This window comes from Lissotriton helveticus, chromosome 1_1 (genome assembly GCF_964261635.1).
Source record: "Lissotriton helveticus chromosome 1_1, aLisHel1.1, whole genome shotgun sequence".
Classification (NCBI taxonomy): Eukaryota; Metazoa; Chordata; class Amphibia; order Caudata; family Salamandridae; genus Lissotriton; species Lissotriton helveticus.
Genome location: NC_136057.1, coordinates 1,436,388,100 through 1,436,412,696, shown reverse-complemented (window position 1 = coordinate 1,436,412,696; position 24,597 = coordinate 1,436,388,100). Strand labels below are relative to the sequence as shown.

Genomic DNA, 24,597 nt, shown 5'->3' with positions numbered 1-24,597 from the left:
CCCAGGGAGGGTTTGGCCCCGGGCAATTACCCACTTCACCCATGCCTTACAATGCCTCTGGCTGTTTTATTGAATACTGCCCTTGAATCCCACTTCCTGTCATTTCTCAATGCTGTTATCCACCCCTAAATGATATGTCTTTCCTTGAAAGCTAGTTTGTGCCACTGGCTGTTTTTGTCTGTCACCGGATTCTATGTTCAATTTCTGAATGTTATTTATTACTTCTCAATGCTGCTTCTTGTCTTTGAGTTGTTTTCTACCACTGAAGGCTATTTTTTGTGTCTGAGTGCTCTTCCATGCCATGTCCTGAATACTACTCAGTGTCCCTGAATATTATTTTATATTATTAAATGCTATTGTATTTCCAGTTGTCCATGAATTTTGTTCCCTAAAGTCTTTTCATTTTCCCATAATCTGTCCTTCAAATCGGTTTCATGTCCGTGGGTAAATGCTTCTTGTTTATATATATTTTATTGCTAATCCATGCTATTTAATGCCCCTGAATATATTAGTTCATGCCATTCAGTGCTACTTCATGGCCGTCCTTGAATGCCAGTTCGTGCACTTGAAGCATGCTTTATGCCCCTGAAAACTATTCTTGTCTGAATTATTTCTATTCGCCAATTACTACTTCCCGTCTTCAATTCTGTCTTTTCTCATGTTTTTTAATTCTATTTATTTTCCCTGACTACTGTGTTATTTTTCAGTGCCATTTTGTGTTCTGTATTTTGTTTCTTAGGCGGAATGCTGCTATCTGTCTTTGAATGCTAATTTCCACTCTGTGAATGCTATTTCTTATTGTCGAATGCTATTGTACATCACTAAATCCAACCTCCTGCCCGTGAATCTTGTTTATTGGCTGAAAAATATTTTTTGTCCTTGAATAACATTCCATATCTCTCAATATTTGTTACTGCCTTGGGAGGATAATCCCTGTCTCTAAAAGTTACACTCGGTACTTAAATGCTACTTCCGGTCTTCTGATGGCACTTCCTGTCCTCCATGCTACATTATCTTTGAACTAACTGAATTTCCTTACCATGCCAATTTCATGGGCAAATCTTGCTTAACCGCATGCGTGCTAGCGGTTTTCCCGCTGCGCGCTGAAAATTTGAAAACCCCGCGTTACGTGACAAAGCCTGCTCGTCATGCGCGTAGCGCAGGTAACGCCCATGACGAGCTGGCTTTGTCATGAGCGCTGAAGGGGTTCACAAACACTGGGACACAACTCTGGTCAATAATACAGCAGAGGACTAAATGTCTAGACCCCGGCGTCTGGCTCACCTCTTTCGGTGCCTGCACACCTATGAATTCTGTGAATATCCTCCTAGCAGCGTGGTCCATCTCGGTAATGCAGGTGCTGCGGTATTCCTCACAAGCCAACCAGAACTCTAGATTCTCATCGCTGTATTCGCTCTGTAGGAAAGAGCGGAATGTGGCCACACCAGCTAGAAGGGAGAACCAGGGGGGGAATTAGGATACATGGAGAATGCAATGGAATGTAGCACGCTTTATCAATGAGGCGTAAGCCTGTAACAAACAATTCTAGACACAGTATCATTTCTAAAGGTGCTTTAGGAGGGAACTGACTCACTCGCTCACTTATTCAATCACTCACTCACTCAGACGCGCTACCATGTAACCCTAACTCCATCAGTGCATTCTAAGCCTTGAGCCCAGTACTGTAACTCTGTAATTGCTTTCTAGACTATGATCAGAGCATTTTAACTCTATCAGTGCATTCTGAACCATGAGCTGATGTTTTTTTTTAACACTATCAGTGCATTGTATACCGTACTCGGAGCATTTTAACTCTATCGTTGGTTGCTTTTTTTTTTATTATATTTTTTATTTTACAACAAATAACAATCAGTACAGGAACATCAAATCATTTTTTGTCATCATTATCTTTACACACATGCTTACAGTTATGGTGTTTCCTAATTTCCTGTGTCTTTTGCAGTTTACTAGAAAAACAAGGAATAACTCTAAGTGGATATAGTGCTCAGCGTCACTGTCTTCTCATTTACAGGTAGATGCATCAAGCATTTTTGCGAGTGCAAACGGTGCGAATCGCAAAATTCGGCCGTTTGCGCCCGCAAAAATGGCATTTGAGATGCATCAAGGGTTCATGCACTCGCAATTTAAGAATTCGCAAATAATTGCGAGTTCTCAAATTGCGATTGCATTTAAGGAATCGCAATTTGCGATTCCTTAAATGCAATGCATGAACCATTCCAAGATTGCGAATTCGCAATCTGGGGTCGCTATTTACCGCAAATTCAAACTACGTGGTAAATAGCAAAAATTTAGAAATATGCACTTTAGTGCATTTTTCTAAGTTGTATATTACACACACACATGTCCTTGGGACATGTGTGTGCGCAACACCAGTGAACATTACCATTTCAGGGGTGCAACAGGGTGTCCTTTGGACACCCTGGCACCCTTGAAATTGCAGCACATTTGCGATTCGCTAATTGCTAATCGCAAATAAGGAATGACTCCCTATTCATTCCTATGGGCCTTTAGGCCCATAGGAATGTATGGGAAAGCCATTCCTTATTTGCGATTAGCAATTAGCGAATCGCAAATAAGGAATCAGTAGGAATCGCAAATAACATTGCGATTCCTACATGCATCCCGTTTTGCGAGTCTTTAATAGCAAATCCTTAAAATTCGCTATTAAGGACTCGCAAAACATAACTTTGATGCATCTGGGGGATTATTTCTAATTATTCATGAACATCGGACATTGTGTCCTCTTGAGGGGGCTCACATATATTGCCACAATAGGTGTTCCATTTTCCCCATATGCGGGCCCATTTTTTGGGGCATCCCCTATGTACACATACCGCTTTCTCAGTCACCATTATTTTGTCCATATCTTGGCACAATTTTTGCAGGGTTGGGGTCTGCCCAGATCCCCAGTTAAGAGCTATATTCCTTTTTGCCAGGGTCGAGCCGAGTGTTACTCAGCCCTGGTCCGAATGATTGAGGTCTGATGGTTCCCAAATAATAATAAGGCAGCATTTTGGTTCTGGGAGGACTTCTATCCCTGTGACCCGTGACATGGTAGTCATAATTGCTGCCCAGTACGACTTGATGTTTGGGCATTCCCAGATAGTATGTATGAACGTCCCCGGGAGGCCGCATTGTCTCAGGCAGAGAGGTGTGTCAGTGTTCCCAATTTATGTAGTAGTGTACGTGTGTAGTATGTTCTGTGTAGGATTTTCAGTTGTAGCAGTCTAACCCTCGAAGGGATTGCTACATCCCTTGGAGATGCCAATGCTTCCTGCCAGTCTGCCTCATCCATGAGTCCCCGTTGGCTGCTTTTTAAACCTGATCAGAGGTTTCAACTCTATCAGTGCATTCTAAAACTTGATTAGTTTTCGTCCACTATCAGTGCATTCTAAACCGTGAGCTGCATATTTTAATTCCATCAGTGCATTGTTGACCGCAACGAGAATATTTTAACTCTATCTGTGCATTCTAAACCTTGATCAGATAATCCAAACAATATCAGATCATACTAAGCCTGCATCAGAGTTTCTAACGCTACTTTACGAGATCATTGTAAACCTTGATCACAATATTTTAAGTCAGTCAGTGAATTTGAAACATTGATAAGAACATTCTAGCATCAGTACATTCTAATCCCTGATCAGAGTATTCTAAGTCTCTCAGTTTCTTTTAAACCTTGATTCTGAGATGAGTGCAAATGCCACAGTTTACCAAAGCAAACTGCATGTCTGCTCTGTACAGCAAGGCTTTGTTTCTAAAAAAAGACATACCTCTGATGAGCAGGGAATTTTCTACCTTTGTGATAGGTGCATTTCTGCCTTTCTCCAGCCTGGGACTGCCATGTCTGACATGTCTTCACATCCGAAGATCCGCTCTAAATAAGCCACTCTACAGAGGTTCAGAAGCCTGCGGGTCTGTTGCATGAGGACTGCCACGGAAAGGTTTTCCATGATGGGGTTGACAGTGCCTCTGCCACCAGAAACCCAGGGGTTCCTCTCCTCTGAAGGAGGTGAGGAACAGCAAGGTTGGTGGAGCTGGACACTCACCAGTTTACAGCGAGTATCTTACTTCTGCCATCCTCCAAATAACCACTTTAGTTATTTTATGCTACCCATTGTAGGAAGCTGGCTCTGTATATACTATACCAAAGTGAGGTATAGTGTGCACAGAGTCCAGTGGAACTCCAAAGGTAGGCAGCAGTAAAAGTAGATAATACCTTACTCTCTATTTATGGTAGTGTGGGCGAGCAGCAAGGCTTTATCAGAGGACAATCTTAAGTATTTGCTGTACACACTCAGTCAGCAAATGAATTCACACACTCAAAGACTGAACTTCAGACCAGTTGTTTTTGTATAAAAACATTCTTTTAGTTATTTTATTTCCTAGAACCAAGCAAGCCTGGCACAGGTAAGTGATAAATACTTTGCAGTAAATATACAGTTGTAACACAGTTTGAATTGCAATGGTAAAAGTACTTTGATTTGATCACAATAGTGTTACTGATAATGCAATACTTTTCAGGATGGGAAACAACCTTTACAACGCAACCATTACATTGCACTACATTTACAACGAATGGATTACACCGCAACACCCTTTACAATGCATGTCATTACAACGCATCCATTTCATTGCAAGTCACTACAGCCCATGACACTACATTGCATGTCACTACAACGCAGGCATTACATTACATGTCATTACAACGCATACCATTACAAGGCATAGTACCCCCTACACTATCCAACACTTACCCTACTGTTGCACCCCCTGGAGTTAGAATAGTAATTTCTACCCCTACACTATCCAACACTTACCCTACTGGCACACACTCTGGAGTTAGAATAGTAATTTTTACCCCTACACTATCCAACATTTACCTTAAATGCAATGTAATGGTATGCGTTGTAAGTGTAGTTTAATAAAAAAAGCATTGTAGTGGTATGCAATGTAAATGTATGCCTTGTAAAGGATGTTGTGATGTAAAAACTGCGTTGTAAAGGCATGCATTGTAAGTGTATGCATTGTAACGTCATATATTCTTTCAGGATACAGTAAATATACTTTGTATAGAATTTTTAGTGAAATTACAGGTAAGTTACTTTTGAGATTACTTTTCTTACACAGAATAGTATGCCAGGATACTGCACTGGGACATTTCCTGTAAACAGTTAAGTAAAAGTATTTTGCTTAGTTAGTACAATTTTAAAGAATTTCTTTAGGTTTTCCAACTCCACACTTCGAAACTTTTCATAGAAAAACAGTCAATGTTATCATACGGAGGAAAATAGTGTTATCGGTTTAAAGGTAAGTACTTTGTTGTGGGAGTTGGTGTTTTGTGTTTAGACTCAGGGGTCCCCCAGGGTCAAGGATGCACTCTTGTTACACCCTCAGTGGCACTAGGGCAGCCGGGTGCAGAGTGCTGAGGCCCAATGTTATCCAACGGGGGATAGTGGGCATCTGGTTGGCGGCTGCTGACGAGCAGGCCACTGGGTTGTGGGAGCAAAGCACCTGGACTTAAGCTCAGGGAAAATGGGGGTTAAGGCCAGCACAAAAGTTGCATTCTCAGCGGCACTGGGGCGGCCGGGTGCATAGTGTTGTTTTGGCGTCGGAAGCACTGTAGCTTTCAAAGGAGTCTCCGGTTTGCAAAAGCACTGCAGGCTCGGACAAAGGTCCCCGAGCCTGCAGTGGAGAGGTAAGTTGGGATGTTGGGGGTTGGTAAGACACTGTCGGTTGGGCCACCCAAGGCCGTGGGGCGTTAGGTGCAGGGGTACCTTTTACGGCCGGATCTTCTTACCAATTCCAGGTCGCGGTTGGGGGGACCTTCCGGTTTGAGGCTGCAGGCGTCGGCTGGAGGCTTGAGGCAGGTCAGGGGTCACCGGATCTCTGGTCAGGATTGCTGGGGAGACCTCCTCTTGGTGTTGGGCAACTCGAACTCGGGCCGTGGGCGTCGGGTGCAGAGTGGTGCTAACTCGCGGATCCTTGCGGAGCTGGAGTCTGGTGTTTGAACAAGAGACAGATTCTTGGGGATTGAAGGCATGTCCTCTGGGTTTCTCGAGGTTACTGGCTACAGGACACACCAGGATTTCGTTGGAGCAGGTTTGAGGTGGGGACAGGCCGGTAGGGCTGGGGCCAAGTCAATGGGCGTCCTCCTCTTGTCAGCTTCGGCATGGCTGTTCGATCCTTCTTCTTTTCTTCTTGCATGTTCTTGTCTGAGGAAGCAAGGTTCAGGGGTGCCCGTTACAGGTAGGTAAAAATGTTGGGACCAATGGCGTGGGTACACCCCCCTATTATGCCACCCTCCAGTGGGAGGGGGGCATAAACTTTTCACGGGTTGGCTGAGTCTCCCCATCTGCAAGTTGGCGGGGACTGAGAGTTGTGCTTCACCTCGCCGTCCCCACCTGAGAGGTAGAGTTGGCAGAGGTGGGCACACCTCTCTTCCTTACCTGTTTTTCCAGCCGGTTCTCCTACGCAGAGTGGGGTCAGAATAAGTGGGCACCAGTTGCTGAAAGTAGCAAGTGGCCTGGGGAAGCTCACAAAGGCAGCAAGCCTTTGAAGCTTCCCCTTCGTGAACCCTGCCCATCCTGGGGGAGGAGGCTTGGCACCTCGTCCCAGAATATGCATTGTTTCAGGCCCCCGAGAGCAGCAGGCTCTCTACCCAGGGGCCCAGAAACATGTCTGGTGGTGGCAGTTGAAAGTAGCCACTCAGTCTGGACACTAGTGGTAAGTCGTGTTTCAGGGGGCATCTCTAAGATGCCTTCTGTGTGCATTTTTCATTAGATCCCACACTGGTGTCAGTGTGGGTTTAATGTGCTGAGAGGTTTGATACCAAACTTCTCAGTTTTCAGTGCAGCCATTATGGGGCTGTGGGGTTTGTAATGACAAACTCCTAGCACCATATACTCTTAATGGCAGCACTGCACTTACAATGTCTTAGAATGGGCTTAAATGTAAGAAAAAGAGGGAGAAACCCTAGTGTTCAGAGTAGGGATGGGGTCAAACCAACGAAAAAACCAGGAAACCCTATTCCGTCCGTATATTTGTTTGGATCACAGGCTGTCTACCACATTTAAATAATATTGATTAGGTACACAATGTAGAAAAGTCAGCTATACTTCGACCAACATAATTCAGAGAAGTCAGCAACACTTTGAGCAGCACAATGGATAAAAACAGTAGGAAAATGTATTCGATATATATCATCATAAACACAGTACACATTAAAACAATTAATATATAAAAAAACATATACTATTTTTTTTATCCATTGTGTTGTTCAAAGTGTTGCTGACTTCTCTGAATTATGTTGGTCGAAGTATAGCTGACTTTTCTACATTCTGTACCTAATCAATATTATTTAAATGTGGTAGACAGCCTGTGATCCAAACATATATACAGACAGAATAGGGTTTCCTTTTTTTCCGTAAGAATGGGCTTAGACACTGTAGGGGTACAGGGCTCAGGCACCTATACCCTCACCACTGGTATAGGGCAACCAGCTAGAGCGGTGACTGATCTATGCCAGGGCAGTGAGTTGTAGGCATGGCACACAGGGATGTGCGCCATGTCGACTCTTCACTTTGTTCTGCTACAAGACATGCGGTGTGCAAAGGCAGTGTGTGTGTGTGTGTAATGGTACAGAGCCTGTAATGGTGGCACAATAAGTGCTGCAGCCCTTGGAGGTCTTCCCTGGTCACAGTGCCCTGGGTACCTGTGGTACCATTTACCAGGGGCTGGCCTGTGGCCAGAGATGCTGTAGGAAGGTGGCTACCTGACTATGGTTCCCCCAGATTTTTTGCCTTGTGTTTAGCTGGTTTTCGACTTAGTTGGCCTGGTTCCCTGCTAATCAGGGCCCCAGGCCATCTGCTCTCTCTGTAAAATGGATTCCATGTACCCTAGGTGCATAACTAGATTGGCTTGGGTCACTTTATCAGCCCCTGTACAGAGCACTATAGGTGCCCAGGGCATAGGTGTATCCAAGGCCTACCAGGGGCTGCAGCATATCTTTTGCCACCCCTGGCTGGCTATCTAAAATTGACACAACTGGCTGATCACTCAGCTCGGGCAAGGTGGTGTAATCACCCCTTGCTTAGATATAGTATGCCTATATCTAAACCTATCTGGACACATATAAACCTGTGAGCCACTCCTATGGAAGGCCTTATCAATCCTGGAGGCAGAGTGCATGGTTTAATGTGAGATGGAGCTCTATCATGAGCTGAGCCTGTCTGCAGCTGTCCGGAACAACTCCCTAAGCTATTCCGGGATAATGCCATATAAATGTAAATGTACAGGAATTTATATAGCGCAAATCACCGAGCGGTTTCTAAGCGCTTGCTTAGGGAACCCGTCCTGGTATTTCCCTGTGAGATAACCCCGGCAGGGTATCCGCAAGGTGAAAGCCAGGCATCCCGCCGCGAGGGGCCGTTGTGGAGATTAAGCAAGCTATTGCCCAGAGTCGCAGAGTGTGAACCCGTGAATCGAGTAGGCACCGGAGCGAGAATTGTCGAGTCCATGGACATTTTAGGACTCAAGACCCCGCCAAGCCGGGAATTGAACCCTGGTCCCGGGCTGACCTCTGCTTCCAGGTCTGCCTCCTCTAACCAGTGAGCCACACTTCTCCACTACCATATACTGCCATACCATATACTCTTAAGTGCATTATAATCCTCGCGGTTATATAGCAACTTTGGTTTGGCTTTATCAAAACATGTTCTGTAAGGTGTCATACGATTTGGAATACTATCCCCTCGCCAGTCCTGGTGACGGGGATAGCATTCCACCCCTCTAGAGGGAGAAGACATGTTACTTTACTGAAATGCGGTTAATTTTAAAAGGAGCCTCAGATCCACAAAATGGATGCTTCTGCCACAGACACAAGTCTGACCCCCTGTAGTTGACCGAAACTCAGCCAAGGAGGCCTGGACAAAGGGTTTCCTGTCGCAGGGAGGTGTCACACCCCCCCCCAGACAGGAGATAGTGGATTGTAGCAGGGAGGTTTGAAAGAAACCAGACACTGCTTGGGGCGCACAAGGCTGCCCCTTGCATAATCCGGCCAAACCGGTTCTGGGGCACTCCAGCTCCCGACCCAGCGCGGCCTGGATCAAAGGAAAGGGGTGTACCCACCCCCTTCCTGGGTCCCACCCATAGGAGGGGACCTTGCAGGTAATCCAGCCCCCTAGATTAGTATAAGACTGGGAGCAGTGCCAATGCACTTCAGATTATCCTGATGAAACATAAGAAACAAAACTCTGGACCCTTCGACATCCTACTCAACGTAGAAGACTGAAGAATCTCCCTTGTGGTCAAGGAGTGACCACCCTGTGCAAACAGGCACCATCCAGCCCTCGACGTCTGCTTTGTTGCAGTTCCCGCCGGAACTTGAGCGACAGAGATCGACGAGATCAAGCTTGCCTGCCTTCTTACAGCCCGATCCACAGTCCCTGCAGAGCTGAGACCCGTGGAGGCGACCGGAAGTGTGGGGCACGCCATCTTGAAAAGACCACGAGACGCTGATCATGCAGCCCACGAGTGACCCTCGAAGCTGTACACCAGGGTTTGAGAAGCCCCAACCCTGAGCCACTCTTGCACCGAAGTTCACCTCTCTACACTCGACGAGTGCTGCGTGGGGCCCTTCTGCTTCTTTTGGCTCAACGCGTTGGCCCGGTCACTTGCCAGCCGGCTTGTGGCCCCTGTGCCAACGAAACTTGAAATACGACTTGTGATTCTGGTTGCTCCAGATATACACCAGCTTCCCTGAAAAGGAGCCCCCACTCTGACCCTCCTGGTCCGAGTGAGAAGCAATCTTCCAGTTCCGCGTCGATTGCTTTTGCCAAGTGTTGTTTGCTCCAATCTTGAAGCCGATAGCGCCGACGGCGAGAACCTACGTGGGACAAATCGTGACCCGCTCCTGGACGTCGCAGATGCCCCAGAGCCCACGTGACAATGGAGAGAAGCTCCTCGACAACCACCTGATTGCGCCCGACATTGCCTGGTTCCGTCCTGGTTCCACCCTGGTCACTGCTGAGTGACCCAGACTCTGTCCCCTCTGCTTTCAGGTACTTTTCGACTTGGATCCACTCTTGGATCCCACCGGACACTTCTCCTTCCCATCGCCTGCAGCCTCTTCAGCTTCAAGCACCAAGAACCTGCATGACGAAACCCGACGCCACTTCGACCCTATGCACCCGCTTCCTGTGGGTGAGGTAACATTGCAACGCAGGTGTTCCCACACTGGTACACACCTCTAGGGCCTGTGTCTAAAGTTTTGTCTTTCTAGGTTCAGCGGAAGTGTCCTTAAACTCTACTTGTGTAACTTTTACGCACCATTGACTAACATTGGTGCATGCGGGCGCTTTCAGCGCTGCACCGAATCCCGCTGGCTTTTCCCGACTTCAGCATTGCTTGTCCCGACTGCTCCCAGCGATTCCCTAGGCCCTAGGCCTAACCACTGATCGATTGGTATCTCTTATACCATTTTTTTAGTATATGGTTTGAGTGGCCCCTCGCCCTCATCCATAATTGTGCAACTTTGTATGTTATACTGTGCTTTTGATTTAACGCTTGTGCCCCTTTGTTCATAAAGAATACTGGGGATTATTATAAGTAATAAATACATATATTTTTTATAATATATACTTGTGTGGTGTCCTTTCATTTGATATTACAGGACTGTGATTGGTAAAACAGCTCGCTTAACACGACCTCTTGAGTTAAGCCTTTAAGGCTGCTTAGTCTATGCTACCATTAAGATAGTTTGTCTACAAGGTTGACTTACAACCAGACACCATAAGGGGTTATTTGGACTGATATAAGGTGGTTACAGAATTGGAAACATCATATATCAGGCCAACTTCTCACATTGGTGCGCAGCGGTGCGGATTTGAGCTTGCTGTTGTTTTACCATTGCAATCTTTTTATCAAATTGAAAGATCACATCAAGTACCTTAGGTACATATAAATCAAAAGCTTAGCATATTTAAGTTCTACTGGACTTAGTAGTTGTAGATAAAAGGGATTAGCACACCCTGACTACAACTCACTAGCAAGGTACAGTAGGGAAACACTTAGTGTAGGTAGGTGCATCACTTACACCACACTAGAGTCATGTCTGGCACAGGTGAAGCTCTAAGCTCTCTGCCTGTGACAGTTGACCTGACCAAGGCAACTTCCAGCTATGACAAACTTAGCCACAAAGACTTGATTGCCTTGTGCATTTCAAGGGGGGCTAAAAAGGGGCAGAAGTCCCACCAGTCCTACCCTGATAGCCATTCTATAACAGGATGACTTAGATAAGGTGAATGCAGCTCCCTTAGAATCAGGAGATGGAGTACAACCCCCTGAGAATGAGACCACTCCAGTGGATGAAGGAGAGGAGGACTCAGATGTAGATGACCCTGAAAATCAGGATCAGAGGGGTAACCTATTGCCAGGCTTAGCCAGGCCAATTTAGACCTATTTGGGAATGGAGAGGGCCAGCACCTCCCCAGATCCCATAACATCATTCTCCCAGGCAACAGAAGAGTGAGATCTCCAGCAGGGGACTCTCATATTTCTAGTGCCTCAAGAGAATCTCAGAGAGGAATGACTCCCTCTCAGAGGAAAGAGCATGAGGCAAGAATGAGGGCTGTCAAACTCCAGATAGAGAGGGAGGAGGTAGCCCTGGCTCAAGCTAGACTTGCTTTGGCAAGAGAACAGAAAATGTGTGGCTTAGATGCCACTGGTGGCAGCAATATTCCTAGAGAGAAACCCAGGTCCTATGATAGTAGAAACCTGACAAAGATTGTGCCCCCTACAAGGAAGGGGATGACATCCACAAGTGGATAACTGCTCTTGAGAGAGCCTGCATGGTACAGCAGGTTCCTGAGGAACAGTGGGCTGCAATCTTATGGTACTCCTTTTCTGAGAAAGGGAGAGATAAGCTCCTCACTGTCAGACATGGGGATGCAAACAATTACAAAGTCCTGAAGAGTGTTCTGATAGATGGGTTTGGCTTAACCACTGAACAATACAGGTTAAGGTTCAGAGACACCCAGAAGACACAGACTCAGGACTGGACTGATTTTGTAGATTGTGCTACTAAGGCTGTGGAGGGTTGGCTACATGGCAGCAAAGTACATGACTTCACAGGATTGTATAATTTGATTATGAGGGAGCAGATCCTAAGTAATTGTCAGAACCAGCTCTTACACCAGCACCTGGTGGACTCAGATTTGACCTCTCCCCAAGAATTGGGAAAGAGGGCAGATAAATGGGTCAGAACCAGGATTAGGCCTAAGAATCAGGACAGTAACCAGAAGAAGGAGTCTACCAAGCCTCAAGATAAGGGTGGGGATAAAAGTAAAGAAAAGACTTCCCCAGGGCCCCAAAACTCCAAGAATGGGGGTGGGTCTCAAGACACTTCTTCAACTGAGAAAAAGCCTTATTGTCATGTCTGTAAACAGGTTGGGCATTACAAAACAGACAACTGTTGTCCCAAGAATGGCAATAAAGAGAATATACCTCCAAAGCCAGCTCCAACACCTCCTGTTACTGTCAGCAGTAATCCCCCAGGAAGTGGGAGCACACCCAGGAATCTGGGTGGGTTTACTTTTGGAGCCCAGGTGGACCCTGGCCTATACAGGTCCCCATCCCCAAATGAACTTGTTTATGAGACTGGCATGGGGTTTGCCAACTTATCTGATTGCCCAAATACCTTGAGCAAATATAGACAAGAACCCATCATCAATGGTTTGAAAGTTGAAGCCTTTAGAGACACAGGGGCTAGCATCACCATGGTGGCTGACTGTATAGTCCCCTCTAAGCAACTTTTACCAGGTGCCACATACCAGGTAACAAACATTGATGGAATCCAAACAAATCATCCCATGGCAGTAGTAAGTCTCAGCTGGGGAGGTGTCACTGGCCCAAAGAGAGTGGCAGTGTCACCAAACTTGCCTGTAGACTGCCTACTTGGTAATCATTTGGAAATCTCAGCCTGGGATGAGGTTGAACAGGAAACCCATTCTAGAATGGTAAATTCCAATGGAAAGGTTAGTGGGGCTGTAATGGCTACAGCCCCAATTCAAGATGTCCTTCCGGAAAAGGTTGGTAGGGCTGTGCAAGACTCAGACCCATCTTTAGCAGAAGCTCTTCCTGAACAGAATAGCAAAGCTGTTATGATAACAGCAGAAACCCAAACTGAGTTCCCTCCTGAAAAGGTTGGTGGGGCTGTGATGGCCACAGCCCAAACTCAAACTGATATGTGTGTTGTGAAGCCTGAAATGATGGATAACTCCACACAAACTGAGAGCACAGAGGAGGACGAGAAATCTCCCCCTCACCAGACTTTAGGAAAGGATCAGCCTCCTCAGGGATCTGATCTTACCCCTGATGAAGGAACTGCCCCAGAGGTGGTTGGGCCTAGCCTGACAGAGCCTCTGATGTCAGTGGACCCTTCTCAGGTGGGACCCAGTCTGGAGCAGGTAACCTGCCCCTCTCTACCTTGCCTTAGCCAGCCCAGGGCTGCAGAGGACAAGAAGGACAGTGAGACCCAGAGGGCCCCCTGTCAAATAAAGCACCCCCATCAACAGATTAGTAGCCCTAGTGAGGTGAAAACTTTAAAAACTCCTGAGGGAGCCCCCTTAAAAACAGTTAGGGACCTCCCACAGATGGATTCTGTTGGGCACAGCCAAACCTGGGACCCAAAGGGCCCAAACCTGAACTGTCCCTCCAGCAAACCAAACAGAGGGACCCAGCCTCCAGCTTTAGGTAGCCAGAGGCTGACACTGAGAGCACAGTGCCAACTCAGTTGAAGAAAAAAAGGCACACATGGTGGAAGATAATTGGAGGAAGCTGAGCCCTAAATTAGTGGAGCCTCGCTTCAATACTCCATATCCAAACCAGCCTTTGACTTTGCATAAACACACCCAAGGTAGTGATTCCCTATGGTGGAGACCCTCTAATACCCCAAGGGTGAGGGACTGCTTAGTGGACCATGAGACAGGGGGTACCCATGCTAGTGCAGGTACTTCCTTATATGGCTACTCAGGCAATATAGGCTTACCTGGCCAAGGATAGCCTTATCTCCTTTCGTTGGGGGGGGGGGGGGGGGTGTAGGAAGGTGGCTACCCGACTATGGTTCCCCCAGATTTTTTGCCTTGTGTTTAGCTGGTTTTTGACTTAGTTGGCCTGGTTCCCTGCTAATCAGGGCCCCAGGCCATCTGCTCTCTCTGTAAAATGGATTCCATGTACCCTAGGTGCATAACTAGATTGGCTTGGGTCACTTTATCAGCCCCTGTACAGAGCACTATAGGTGCCCAGGGCATAGGTGCATCCAAGGCCTACCAGGGGCTGCAGCATATCTTTTGCCACCCCTGGCTGGCTATCTAAAATTGACACAACTGGCTGATCACTCAGCTGGGGCAAGGTGGTGTAATCACCCCTTGCTTAGATATAGTATGCCTATATCTAAACCTATCTGGACACATATAAACCTGTGAGCCACTCCTATGGAAGGCCTTATCAATCCTGGAGGCAGAGTGTGTGGTTTAATGTGAGATGGAGCTCTAGCATGAGCTGAGCCTGTCTGCAGCTGTCGGGAACAACTCCCTAAGCTGTTCCGGGATAATGCCATACCATATACTCTTAAGTGCATTATAATCCTCGCGGTTATATAGCAACTTTGGTTTGGCTTTATAAAAACATGTTGTGTAAGGTGTCATACGATTTGGAATACTATCCCCTCGCCAGTCCTGGCGACGGGGATAGCATTCCACCCCTCTAAAGGGAGAAGACATGTTACTTTACTGAAATGCAGTTAATTTTAAAAGGAGCCTCAGATCCACAAAATGGATGCTTCTGCCACAGACACAAGTCTGACCCCCTGTAGCTGACCGAAACTCAGCCAAGGAGGCCTGGACAAAGGGTTTCCTGTCGCAGGGAGGTGTCACCCCCCCCCAGACAGGAGATAGTGGATTGTAGCAGGGAGGTTTGAAAGAAACCAGACACTGCTTGGGGCGCACAAGGCTGCCCCTTGCATAATCCGGCCAAACCGGTTCTGGGGCACTCCAGCCCCCGACCCAGCGCGGCCTGGATCAAAGGAAAGGGGTGTACCCACCCCCTTCCTGGGTCCCACCCATAGGAGGGGACCTAGCAGGTAATCCAGCCCCCTAGATTAGTATAAGACTGGGAGCAGTGCCAATGCACTTCAGATTATCCTGATGAAACATAAGAAACGAAACTCTGGACCCTTCGACATCCTACTCAACGTAGAAGACTGAAGAATCTCCCTTGTGGTCAAGGAGTGACCACCCTGTGCAAACAGGCACCATCCAGCCCTCGACGTCTGCTTTGTTGCAGTTCCCGCCGGAACTCGAGCGACAGAGATCGACGAGATCAAGCTTGCCTGCCTTCTTACAGCCCGATCCACAGTCCCTGCAGAGCTGAGACCCGTGGAGGTGACCGGAAGCGTGGGGCATGCCATTTTGAAAAGACCACGAGACACTGACCGTGCAGCCCAAGAGTGACCCTCGAAGCTGTACACCGGGATTTGAGAAGCCCCAACCCTGAGCCACTCTTGCACCGAAGTTCGCCCCTCTACACTCGACGAGTGCTGCGTGGGGCCCTTCTGCTTCTTTTGGCTCAACGCGTTGGCCCGGTCACTTGCCACCCGGCTTGTGGCCCCTGTGCCAACGAAACTTGAAATACGACTTGTGATTCTGGTTGCTCCAGATTTACACCAGCTTCCCTGAAAAGGAGCCCCCACTCTGACCCTCCTGGTCCGAGTGAGAAGCAATCTTCCAGTTCCGCGTGGATTGCTTTTGCCAAGTGTTGTTTGCTCCAATCTTGAAGCCGACAGCGCCGACGGCGAGAGCCTACGTGGGACAAATCGTGACCCGCTCCTGGACGTCGCAGATGCCCCAGAGCCCACGTGACAGCAGAGATAAGCTCCTCGACAACCACCTGATTGCGCCCGACATTGCCTGGTTCTGTCCTGGTTCCACCCTGGTCACTGCTGAGTGACCCAGACTCTGTCCCCTCTGCTTTCAGGTACTTTTCGACTTGGATCCACTCTTGGATCCCACCGGACACTTCTCCTTCCCATCGCCTGCAGCCTCTTCAGCTTCAAGCACCAAGAACCTGCGTGACGAAACCCGACGCCACTTCGACCCTATGCACCCACTTCCTGTGGGTGAGGTAACATTGCAACGCCGGTGTTCTCACACTGGTACACATCTCTAGGGCCTGTGTCTAAAGTTTTGTCTTTCTAGGTTCAGCGGAAGTGTCCTTAAACTCTACTTGTGTAACTTTTACGCACCATTGACTAACATTGGTGCATGTGGGCGCTTTCAGCGCTGCACCCGAATCCCGCGGGCTTTTCCCGACTTCAGCATTGCTTGTCCCGACTGCTCCCAGCGATTCCCTAGGCCCTAGGCCTAACCACTGATCGATTGGTATCTCTTATACCATTTTTTTAGTATATGGTTTGAGTGGCCCCTCGCCCTCATCCATAATTGTGCAACTTTGTATGTTATACTGTGCTTTTGATTTAACGCTTGTGCCCCTTTGTTCATAAAGAATACTGGGGATTATTTTAAGTGATAAATACATATATTTTTTATAATATATACTTGTGTGGTGTTCTTTCATTTGATATTACAGGACTGTGATTGGTAAAACAGCTCGCTTAACACGACCTCTTGAGTTAAGCCTTTAAGGCTGCTTAGTCTATGCTACCATTAAGATAGCTTGTCTACAAGGTTGACTTACAACCAGACACCATAAGGGGTTATTTGGACTGATACAAGGTGGTTCCAGAATTGGAAACATCATATATCAGGCCAACTTCTCACAGATGCCAATTGAGTTTTGGTTTTAATGCAGGTTTAGGGAAAGAGCATAAGCCCTTGGCACCTGATTAGCAGGAGCCCAGGGCACACTCAGTCAAAGCACATCAGCAGTTCTGTAAAAGGTGGGGGCTACCATGCAGAAAGAGGGCACTTTCTCACATCCATCTACCAGTGCATTCCAACTGTAAGGTGGTGACACCCTGTCAGTGCAATCCAACCCTTAATCTATGCATTAAACATTTCTGGCCTTGCACTCAGTCTCTTTACCAGTGCACTCATAATCAGTCAGTTGATTCAATTTCTCTATATCTGCACTCTAACCATAATCAATGAGTTCTAACTCTCTATGAACGGCCCTGATTACGTGGTGGTTAGTGTTTTCTGAACCCTACATAAGCTCCTTTTTGTGCAGGGGTTGGAAGTATGAGTTGGGTGAAATTTACTGCATCAGGTGATTACTGGGTGCACTAAATATTTCCCTCTTCATTAAACTTCGGCTAGCCAAACTGAGGGGAAAGGGTAATGGCATTTACTGTACCATGGGGATTTTCTGATGTGCGCAAAAAACATCTGCATGTTATTCCCTAGAAACTCGTAATAGAGGCTATGTATCGCACCAGATAAATAACATACCCTAGAGTGTCTTTATTTTTATGGTGAAATAAAAAGCACCTGGACTCCAACAAACTCGAAATCTGTGTCTATGTATTCGAATTTGCCTCCAATCAAAATGAATTAGTGCATTCTAATTCGGTATCGGTGTATCATTCTGATCCTAATATACTAATCACTGTATTTTAGCATTTGCTCAGTGCAATCTAAAGCTGTCAACTCAACCTATCTCTTTACCAGTGCATTCCAATATTTCACCAGTCCAATTCAAGTCTCTCCCCGTGCACTAGTCTCTATCAGTGCATCCTGACTCTCTGCTAGAGCCTACTGTCCTCTCGCATTCCAAACACTATTGGGAATGAGCATTGACTCCCGCCTTAAATGTACTAAGTCACTGTACATCGACTCCCGTCTTGAATGTGCCTGGTCACTCTGCCTTGCGGCACATCGTGAATATGCCAGCACGCTGTGTATAGGCTCCGTTATTATGGAGTTCATCCTACTTCAGATCCTGTTTTGAAAATGGCAGCTCACTCTGCATCGACTCCTGTCCAGAATATGACAATTAACTGTACATAGATTTCTCTTTTGGAAATGCCAGCTCATTGGACATCAGCTTCCATCCTAAAAATGCTTGCTCATTCTACATCAACTCTCATCCTGAATATGCCTGCTCACGGTGCATGAGTATTCCATCCTAAATAGTCCAGCTCACTCTGCATTTGACACCCTTATGGATTTGCCAGCTCATTTTCCATAGGCTTCTGTCTTAAATATGCCAAGCAGTCTACATCGACTCCTGTCTTGGATATTTGCTCACTCTACATCGACTCCCATATTGAATATGGCAGCTCGCTTTACATAGATAGACTCCTGTCCCAAATATTCCAGTTTGCTTTAAATTATTTCCTATTTTGGATTTGCCAGCAATATACAAATTGACTCCGACCCTAAATATGCCAGTTCGGTATATTTTGACTTCTGTCCTCAGGATACACTCTTACTCTGCATCAACGCCTGCCTTGCATCTCATCCTTACCATCTTATGCAACATCGAGTCTTGTCGTGAATATTTCAGTTCAGGTGTTTATAAACACAACAACAGACTGCCAGCTAGAACTAACCCCAGGACTCCATTCCTCGACCCTAAAATCACTCCTCTGGCTCTCTATCAAAACCAATTCCACCTTCATAACCCTCTGCCGCATGTAAAAACAAGCATTTGCAATGAAATAGGTCTCGCATTAGGAAAGTTTGAGCTATTGGTATTGTAAATGACAATTTTTTTATTTATGTGTTGGTTTTTAAAATAGCGAAATTAATAGCTTTGTCATTTACAATGCCAATAGTTATAACTTTCGCAAATAAGACACCTATAGCATTTGTTATGCAATATGTGTTGTATTTACGTGACTTAGATGTATTGATATTACAAATAACAAAGGCTTTGATTTTTCTTTTAATAATTAATACTTAAATAAAAGTTATTGTAATTTATAATGGCAATAACTTTTGTAAATAACTTTTGTGAAGATTATGTTCAGTGTATTTTATTGTGACGAAAATCCTTGAACAGAAGTTAAATATTAACATCTTTTTGTGGCATTTGTAATAAAGCTTGAAACATTGAGAGAACATATTTGAACCAATTGTTGTTGAATAGTTGCACAGATTGATGCTGTGGTGGCGCTGAGTGATGTTGTGGTGGCAACGAGTGAAGCTGTGGCGTTCAGTGATCCTGTGGTAGCGCATAGTGATGTTGTGGTGACCCTGAGTGATGCTGTGGTGGTGCGGAGTGATGCTGTGGTGGTGCTGAGTGATGCTGTGGTGATGTGATAGATAGGGTTAGTGTGATAGATAGAGTGAGTGCGATAGATAGAGTGAGTGTGATAGATAGAGTGAGGGCGATAGATAGAGGGAGGGTGATAGATAGAAAGAGGGAGGGTGATAGAGTGAGGGAGATAGATAGATAGATAGATAGATAGATAGATAGATAGATAGATAGATACAGTGAGGGCGATAGATAGATGGACAGATAGAGTGAGGGCGATCGATAGATAGATAGATAGAGTGATGGCGATAGATAGAGTGAGTGTGATAGTTAGAGTGAGGGCGATAGATAGATAGACAGATAGATAGAGTGAGGGCGATAGATAGATAGAGTGAGGGTGATAGATAGATAGATGGATAGATAGATAGATAGATAGATAGATAGATAGATAGATAGATAGATAGATAGATAGATAGATAGATAGAGTGAGGGTGATAGATAGAGTGAGGGTGATAGATAGATAGAGTGAGGGCGATAGATAGATAGAGTGAGGGCAATAGATAGAGTGAGGGCTGTAGATAGATAGAGTGAGGTCGATAGACAGATAGATAGATAGATAGATAGATAGATAGATAGATAGATAGATAGATAGATAGATAGATAGAGTGAGGGCGATAGATAGAGTGAGGGCGATAGATAGATAGATTGATAAAGTGAGGGGCAATAGATAGATAGATAGAGTGAGGGCGATAGATAGAGTGAGGTAGAATAAATAGTTGGAATTAATAGAGTGAGGGGCGATAGATAGATAGAGTGAGGGCAATAGATAGAGTGAGGGCGATAGATAGATAGAGTGAGGGCGATAGATAGATAGATTGATAGAGTGAGGGGCGATAGATAGATAGAGTGAGGACGATAGATAGATAGAGTGAGGGAGATAGATAGATAGATAGATAGATAGAGTGAGGGCGATAGATAGAGTGAGGGCAATATATAGAGTGAGGGCGATAGATAGAGTGAGGGCAATAGATGGATAGATAGATAGAGTGAGGGCGGTAGATAGAGTGAGTTTAATAGATAGATAGATTGATAGAGTGGGGGCGATAGATAGATAGATAGATAGATAGATAGATATAGGGCGATAGATAGAGTGAGGGTGATAGATAGAGTGAGGGCGATAGAGTGAGGGCAATAGACAGAGTGAGGGCGATAGATAGAGTGAGGGCGATAGATAGATAGATAGAGTGAGGGCGATAGATAGAGTGAGGGCGATAGATAGATTGATAGAGTGAGGGCGATAGATAGATAGAGTGAGGGCGATAGATAGAGTGAGGGCAATAGATAGATAGATTGATAGAGTGAGGGGCGATAGATAGAGTGAGGGCAATAGATATATAGAGTGAGGGCGATAGATAGATAGATAGATAGATAGATAGATAGAGTGAGGGCGATAGATAGATAGATAGATAGATAGATAGATAGATAGATAGATAGATAGATAGATAGATAGTGTAATTATGAGGCGATAGATAGAGTGAGGGCGATAGATAGATAGATTGATAGAGTGAGGGGCGATAGATAGATAGATAGATAGATAGATAGATAGATAGATAGATAGATAGATAGATAGATAGATAGATAGAGTGAGGGCGATAGATAAAGTGAGGGTGAGAGATAGAGTGAGGGCGATAGATAGATAGAGTGAGGGCGATAGATAGAGTGAGGGCGATAGATAGATAGAGTGAGGGCGATAGATAGATAGTGTGAGGGCGATAGATAGATAGAGTGAGGGCGATAGATAGATAGAGTGAGGGTGATAGATAGATAGATAGATAGATAAATAGATAGATAGATAGATAGATAGATAGAGTGAGGGCGATAGATAGATAGATAGATAGATAGATAGATAGATAGATAGATAGATAGATAGATAGATAGATAGATAGATAGATAGATAGAGTGAGGGCGATCGATAGATAGATAGATAGATAGATAGATAGATAGATAGATAGATAGATAGATAGTGTAATTATGTGGCACTGAGTGGTATTTGGAGTGTATGTTGCATTGAGTGCAGTGTAATTATGTGGTGTGTAATTATGTGGTACTTAGTGGTATTTGGAGTGTATGTTGCATTGAGCGCAGTGTAATTATGTAGCATATAATTATGTGGCACTGAGTTGTATTATGAGGAGTGTATGCTGTATTCAGTAGAGTGTAATTGTGTGGCGTGTAATTATGTGGCACTGAGTGGTATTGTTTGGAGTGTGTGCTGTATTCAGTAGAGTGTAATTATGTGGTGTGTAATTATGTGGCACTGAGTGGTATTTGGAGTGTATGTTTCGTTGAGCTCAGTGTAATTATGTAGCATATAATTATGTGGCACTGAGTGGTATTTTGTGGAGTGTATACTGCATTGAGTGCAGTGTAATTATGTAGCATATAATTATGTGGCACTGAGTGGTATTGTGTGGAGTGTGTGATGCATTCAGTAGAGTGTAATTATGTGGCGTGTAATTATGTGGCACTGAGTGGTATTCGAAGCGGTGGTGGAGGTGGTGGTTGTGGACATGGTGGTGGAGGTGGTGATGGGTGTGGTGGTGGATGTGGTGGTGTTGGTGGTGGACATGGTGGTGGTGGTGGTGGTGGACGTGGTGGATGCGGTGTGGTGGACGAGGTGGTGGTGGATGTGGTGGTGGTGGACGTGGTGGAGGTGAATGTGGTGGTGGTGGTGACTGTGGTGGTGGAGTGAGGGTGATAGATAGATAGATAGATAGATAGATAGATAGATAGATAGATAGATAGAGTGAGGAGCGATAGATAGATAGAGTGAGGGCGATAGATAGATAGAGTGAAGGCGATAGATAGAGTGAGGGCGATAGATAGATAGAGTGAGGGCGATAGATAGATGGATAGATAGTTAGATAGATAGATAGATAGATAGATAGAGTGAGGGCAATAGATAGAATGAGGGGGATAGATAGAAAGATAGATAGATAGATGGATATATTGATAGATAGATAGATAGATAGATAGATAGATAGATAGATAGATAGATAGATAGATAGATAGATAGATAGATAGATAGATAGATAGAGTGAGGGTGATAGATAAATAGAGTGAGGGTGATAGAGTGAGGGCAATAGGTAGATAGAGTGAGGGCGACAGATAGATAGAATGACGGTGACAGATAGATAGAGTGAGGGTGATAGATAGATAGAGTGAGGGCGATAGATAGATAGATAGATAGATAGATGAATAGATAGAGAGATAGATAGATAGATAGATAGATAGATAGATAGATAGATAGATAGATAGAGTGAGGGTGATAGATAGAGTGAGGGTGATAGATAGATAGAGTGAGGGCGATAGATAGATAGAGTGAGGGCAATAGATAGAGTGAGGGCTGTAGATAGATAGAGTGAGGTCAATAGATAGATAGATAGATAGATAGATAGATAGATAGATAAATAGATAGATAGATAGATAGATAGATAGATAGATAGATAGATAGATAAATAGATAGAGTGAGGGCGATAGATAGAGTGAGGGCGATAGATAGATAGATTGATAAAGTGAGGGGCAATAGTTAGATAGATAGAGTGAGGGCGATAGATAGAGTGAGGTAGAATAAATAGTTGGAATTAATAGAGTGAGGGGCGATAGATAGATAGAGTGAGGGCAATAGATAGAGTGAGGGCGATAGATAGATAGAGTGAGGGCGATAGATAGATAGATTGATAGAGTGAGGGGCGATAGATAGATAGAGTGAGGGCGATAGATAGATAGAGTGAGGGAGATAGATAGATAGATAGATAGATAGATAGATAGAGTGAGGGCGATAGATAGAGTGAGGGCAATATATAGAGTGAGGGCGATAGATAGAGTGAGGGCAATAGATGGATAGATAGATAGAGTGAGTTTAATAGATAGATAGATTGATAGAGTGGGGGCGATAGATAGATAGATAGATAGATAGACAGATAGATAGATAGATATAGGGCGATAGATAGAGTGAGGGTAATAGATAGAGTGAGGGCGATAGAGTGAGGGCAATAGACAGAGTGAGGGCGATAGATAGAGTGAGGGCGATAGATAGATAGATAGAGTGAGGGCGATAGATAGAGTGAGGGCGATAGATAGATTGATAGAGTGAGGGCGATAGATAGATAGAGTGAGGGCGATAGATAGAGTGAGGGCAATAGATAGATAGATTGATAGAGTGAGGGGCGATAGATAGAGTGAGGGCAATAGATATATAGAGTGAGGGCGATAGATAGATAGATAGATAGAGTGAGGGCGATAGATAGATAGATAGATAGATAGATAGATACATAGATAGATAGTGTAATTATGAGGCGATAGATAGAGTGAGGGCGATAGATAGATAGATTGATAGAGTGAGGGGCGATAGATAGATAGATAGATAGATAGATAGATAGATAGATAGATAGACAGATAGATAGATAGATAGATAGAGTGAGGGCGATAGATAAAGTGAGGGTGAGAGATAGAGTGAGGGCGATAGATAGATAGAGTGAGGGCGATAGATAGAGTGAGGGCGATAGATAGATAGAGTGAGGGCGATAGATAGATAGTGTGAGGGCGATAGATAGATAGAGTGAGGGCGATAGATAGATAGAGTGAGGGTGATAGATAGATAGATAGATAGATAGATAAATAGATAGATAGATAGATAGATAGATAGATAGATAGATAGATAGAGTGAGGGTGATAGATAGATAGATAGATAGATAGATAGATAGATAGATAGATAGATAGATAGATAGATAGAGTGAGGGCGATAGATAGATAGATAGATAGATAGATAGATAGATAGATAGATAGATAGATAGTGTAATTATGTGGCACTGAGTGGTATTTGGAGTGTATGTTGCATTGAGTGCAGTGTAATTATGTGGTGTGTAATTATGTGGTACTTAGTGGTATTTGGAGTGTATGTTGCGTTGAGCGCAGTGTAATTATGTAGCATATAATTATGTGGCACTGAGTTGTATTATGAGGAGTGTATGCTGTATTCAGTAGAGTGTAAATGTGTGGCGTGTAATTATGTGGCACTGAGTGGTATTGTTTGGAGTGTGTGCTGTATTCAGTAGAGTGTAATTATGTGGTGTGTAATTATGTGGCACTGAGTGGTATTTGGAGTGTATGTTTCGTTGAGCTCAGTGTAATTATGTAGCATATAATTATGTGGCACTGAGTGGTATTTTGTGGAGTGTATACTGCATTGAGTGCAGTGTAATTATGTAGCATATAATTATGTGGCACTGAGTGGTATTGTGTGGAGTGTGTGATGCATTCAGTAGAGTGTAATTATGTGGCGTGTAATTATGTGGCACT

The 24,597-nt window shown here is 44.9% G+C and overlaps 1 protein-coding gene across 1 annotated transcript in view; it reads right to left on the bottom strand.

Moving 5' to 3' along the window:
* The window catches only part of LOC144773266 (regulator of G-protein signaling 5-like), a 142,050-nt gene that overhangs the window by 10,257 nt on the left and 107,196 nt on the right, over positions 1–24,597 (bottom strand). The window contains exon 6 of the mRNA XM_078658178.1: positions 1,285–1,448. Within this exon, the coding sequence (XP_078514304.1) occupies positions 1,285–1,448 (164 nt within the window). The remainder of the gene's footprint in view (positions 1–1,284; positions 1,449–24,597) is intronic.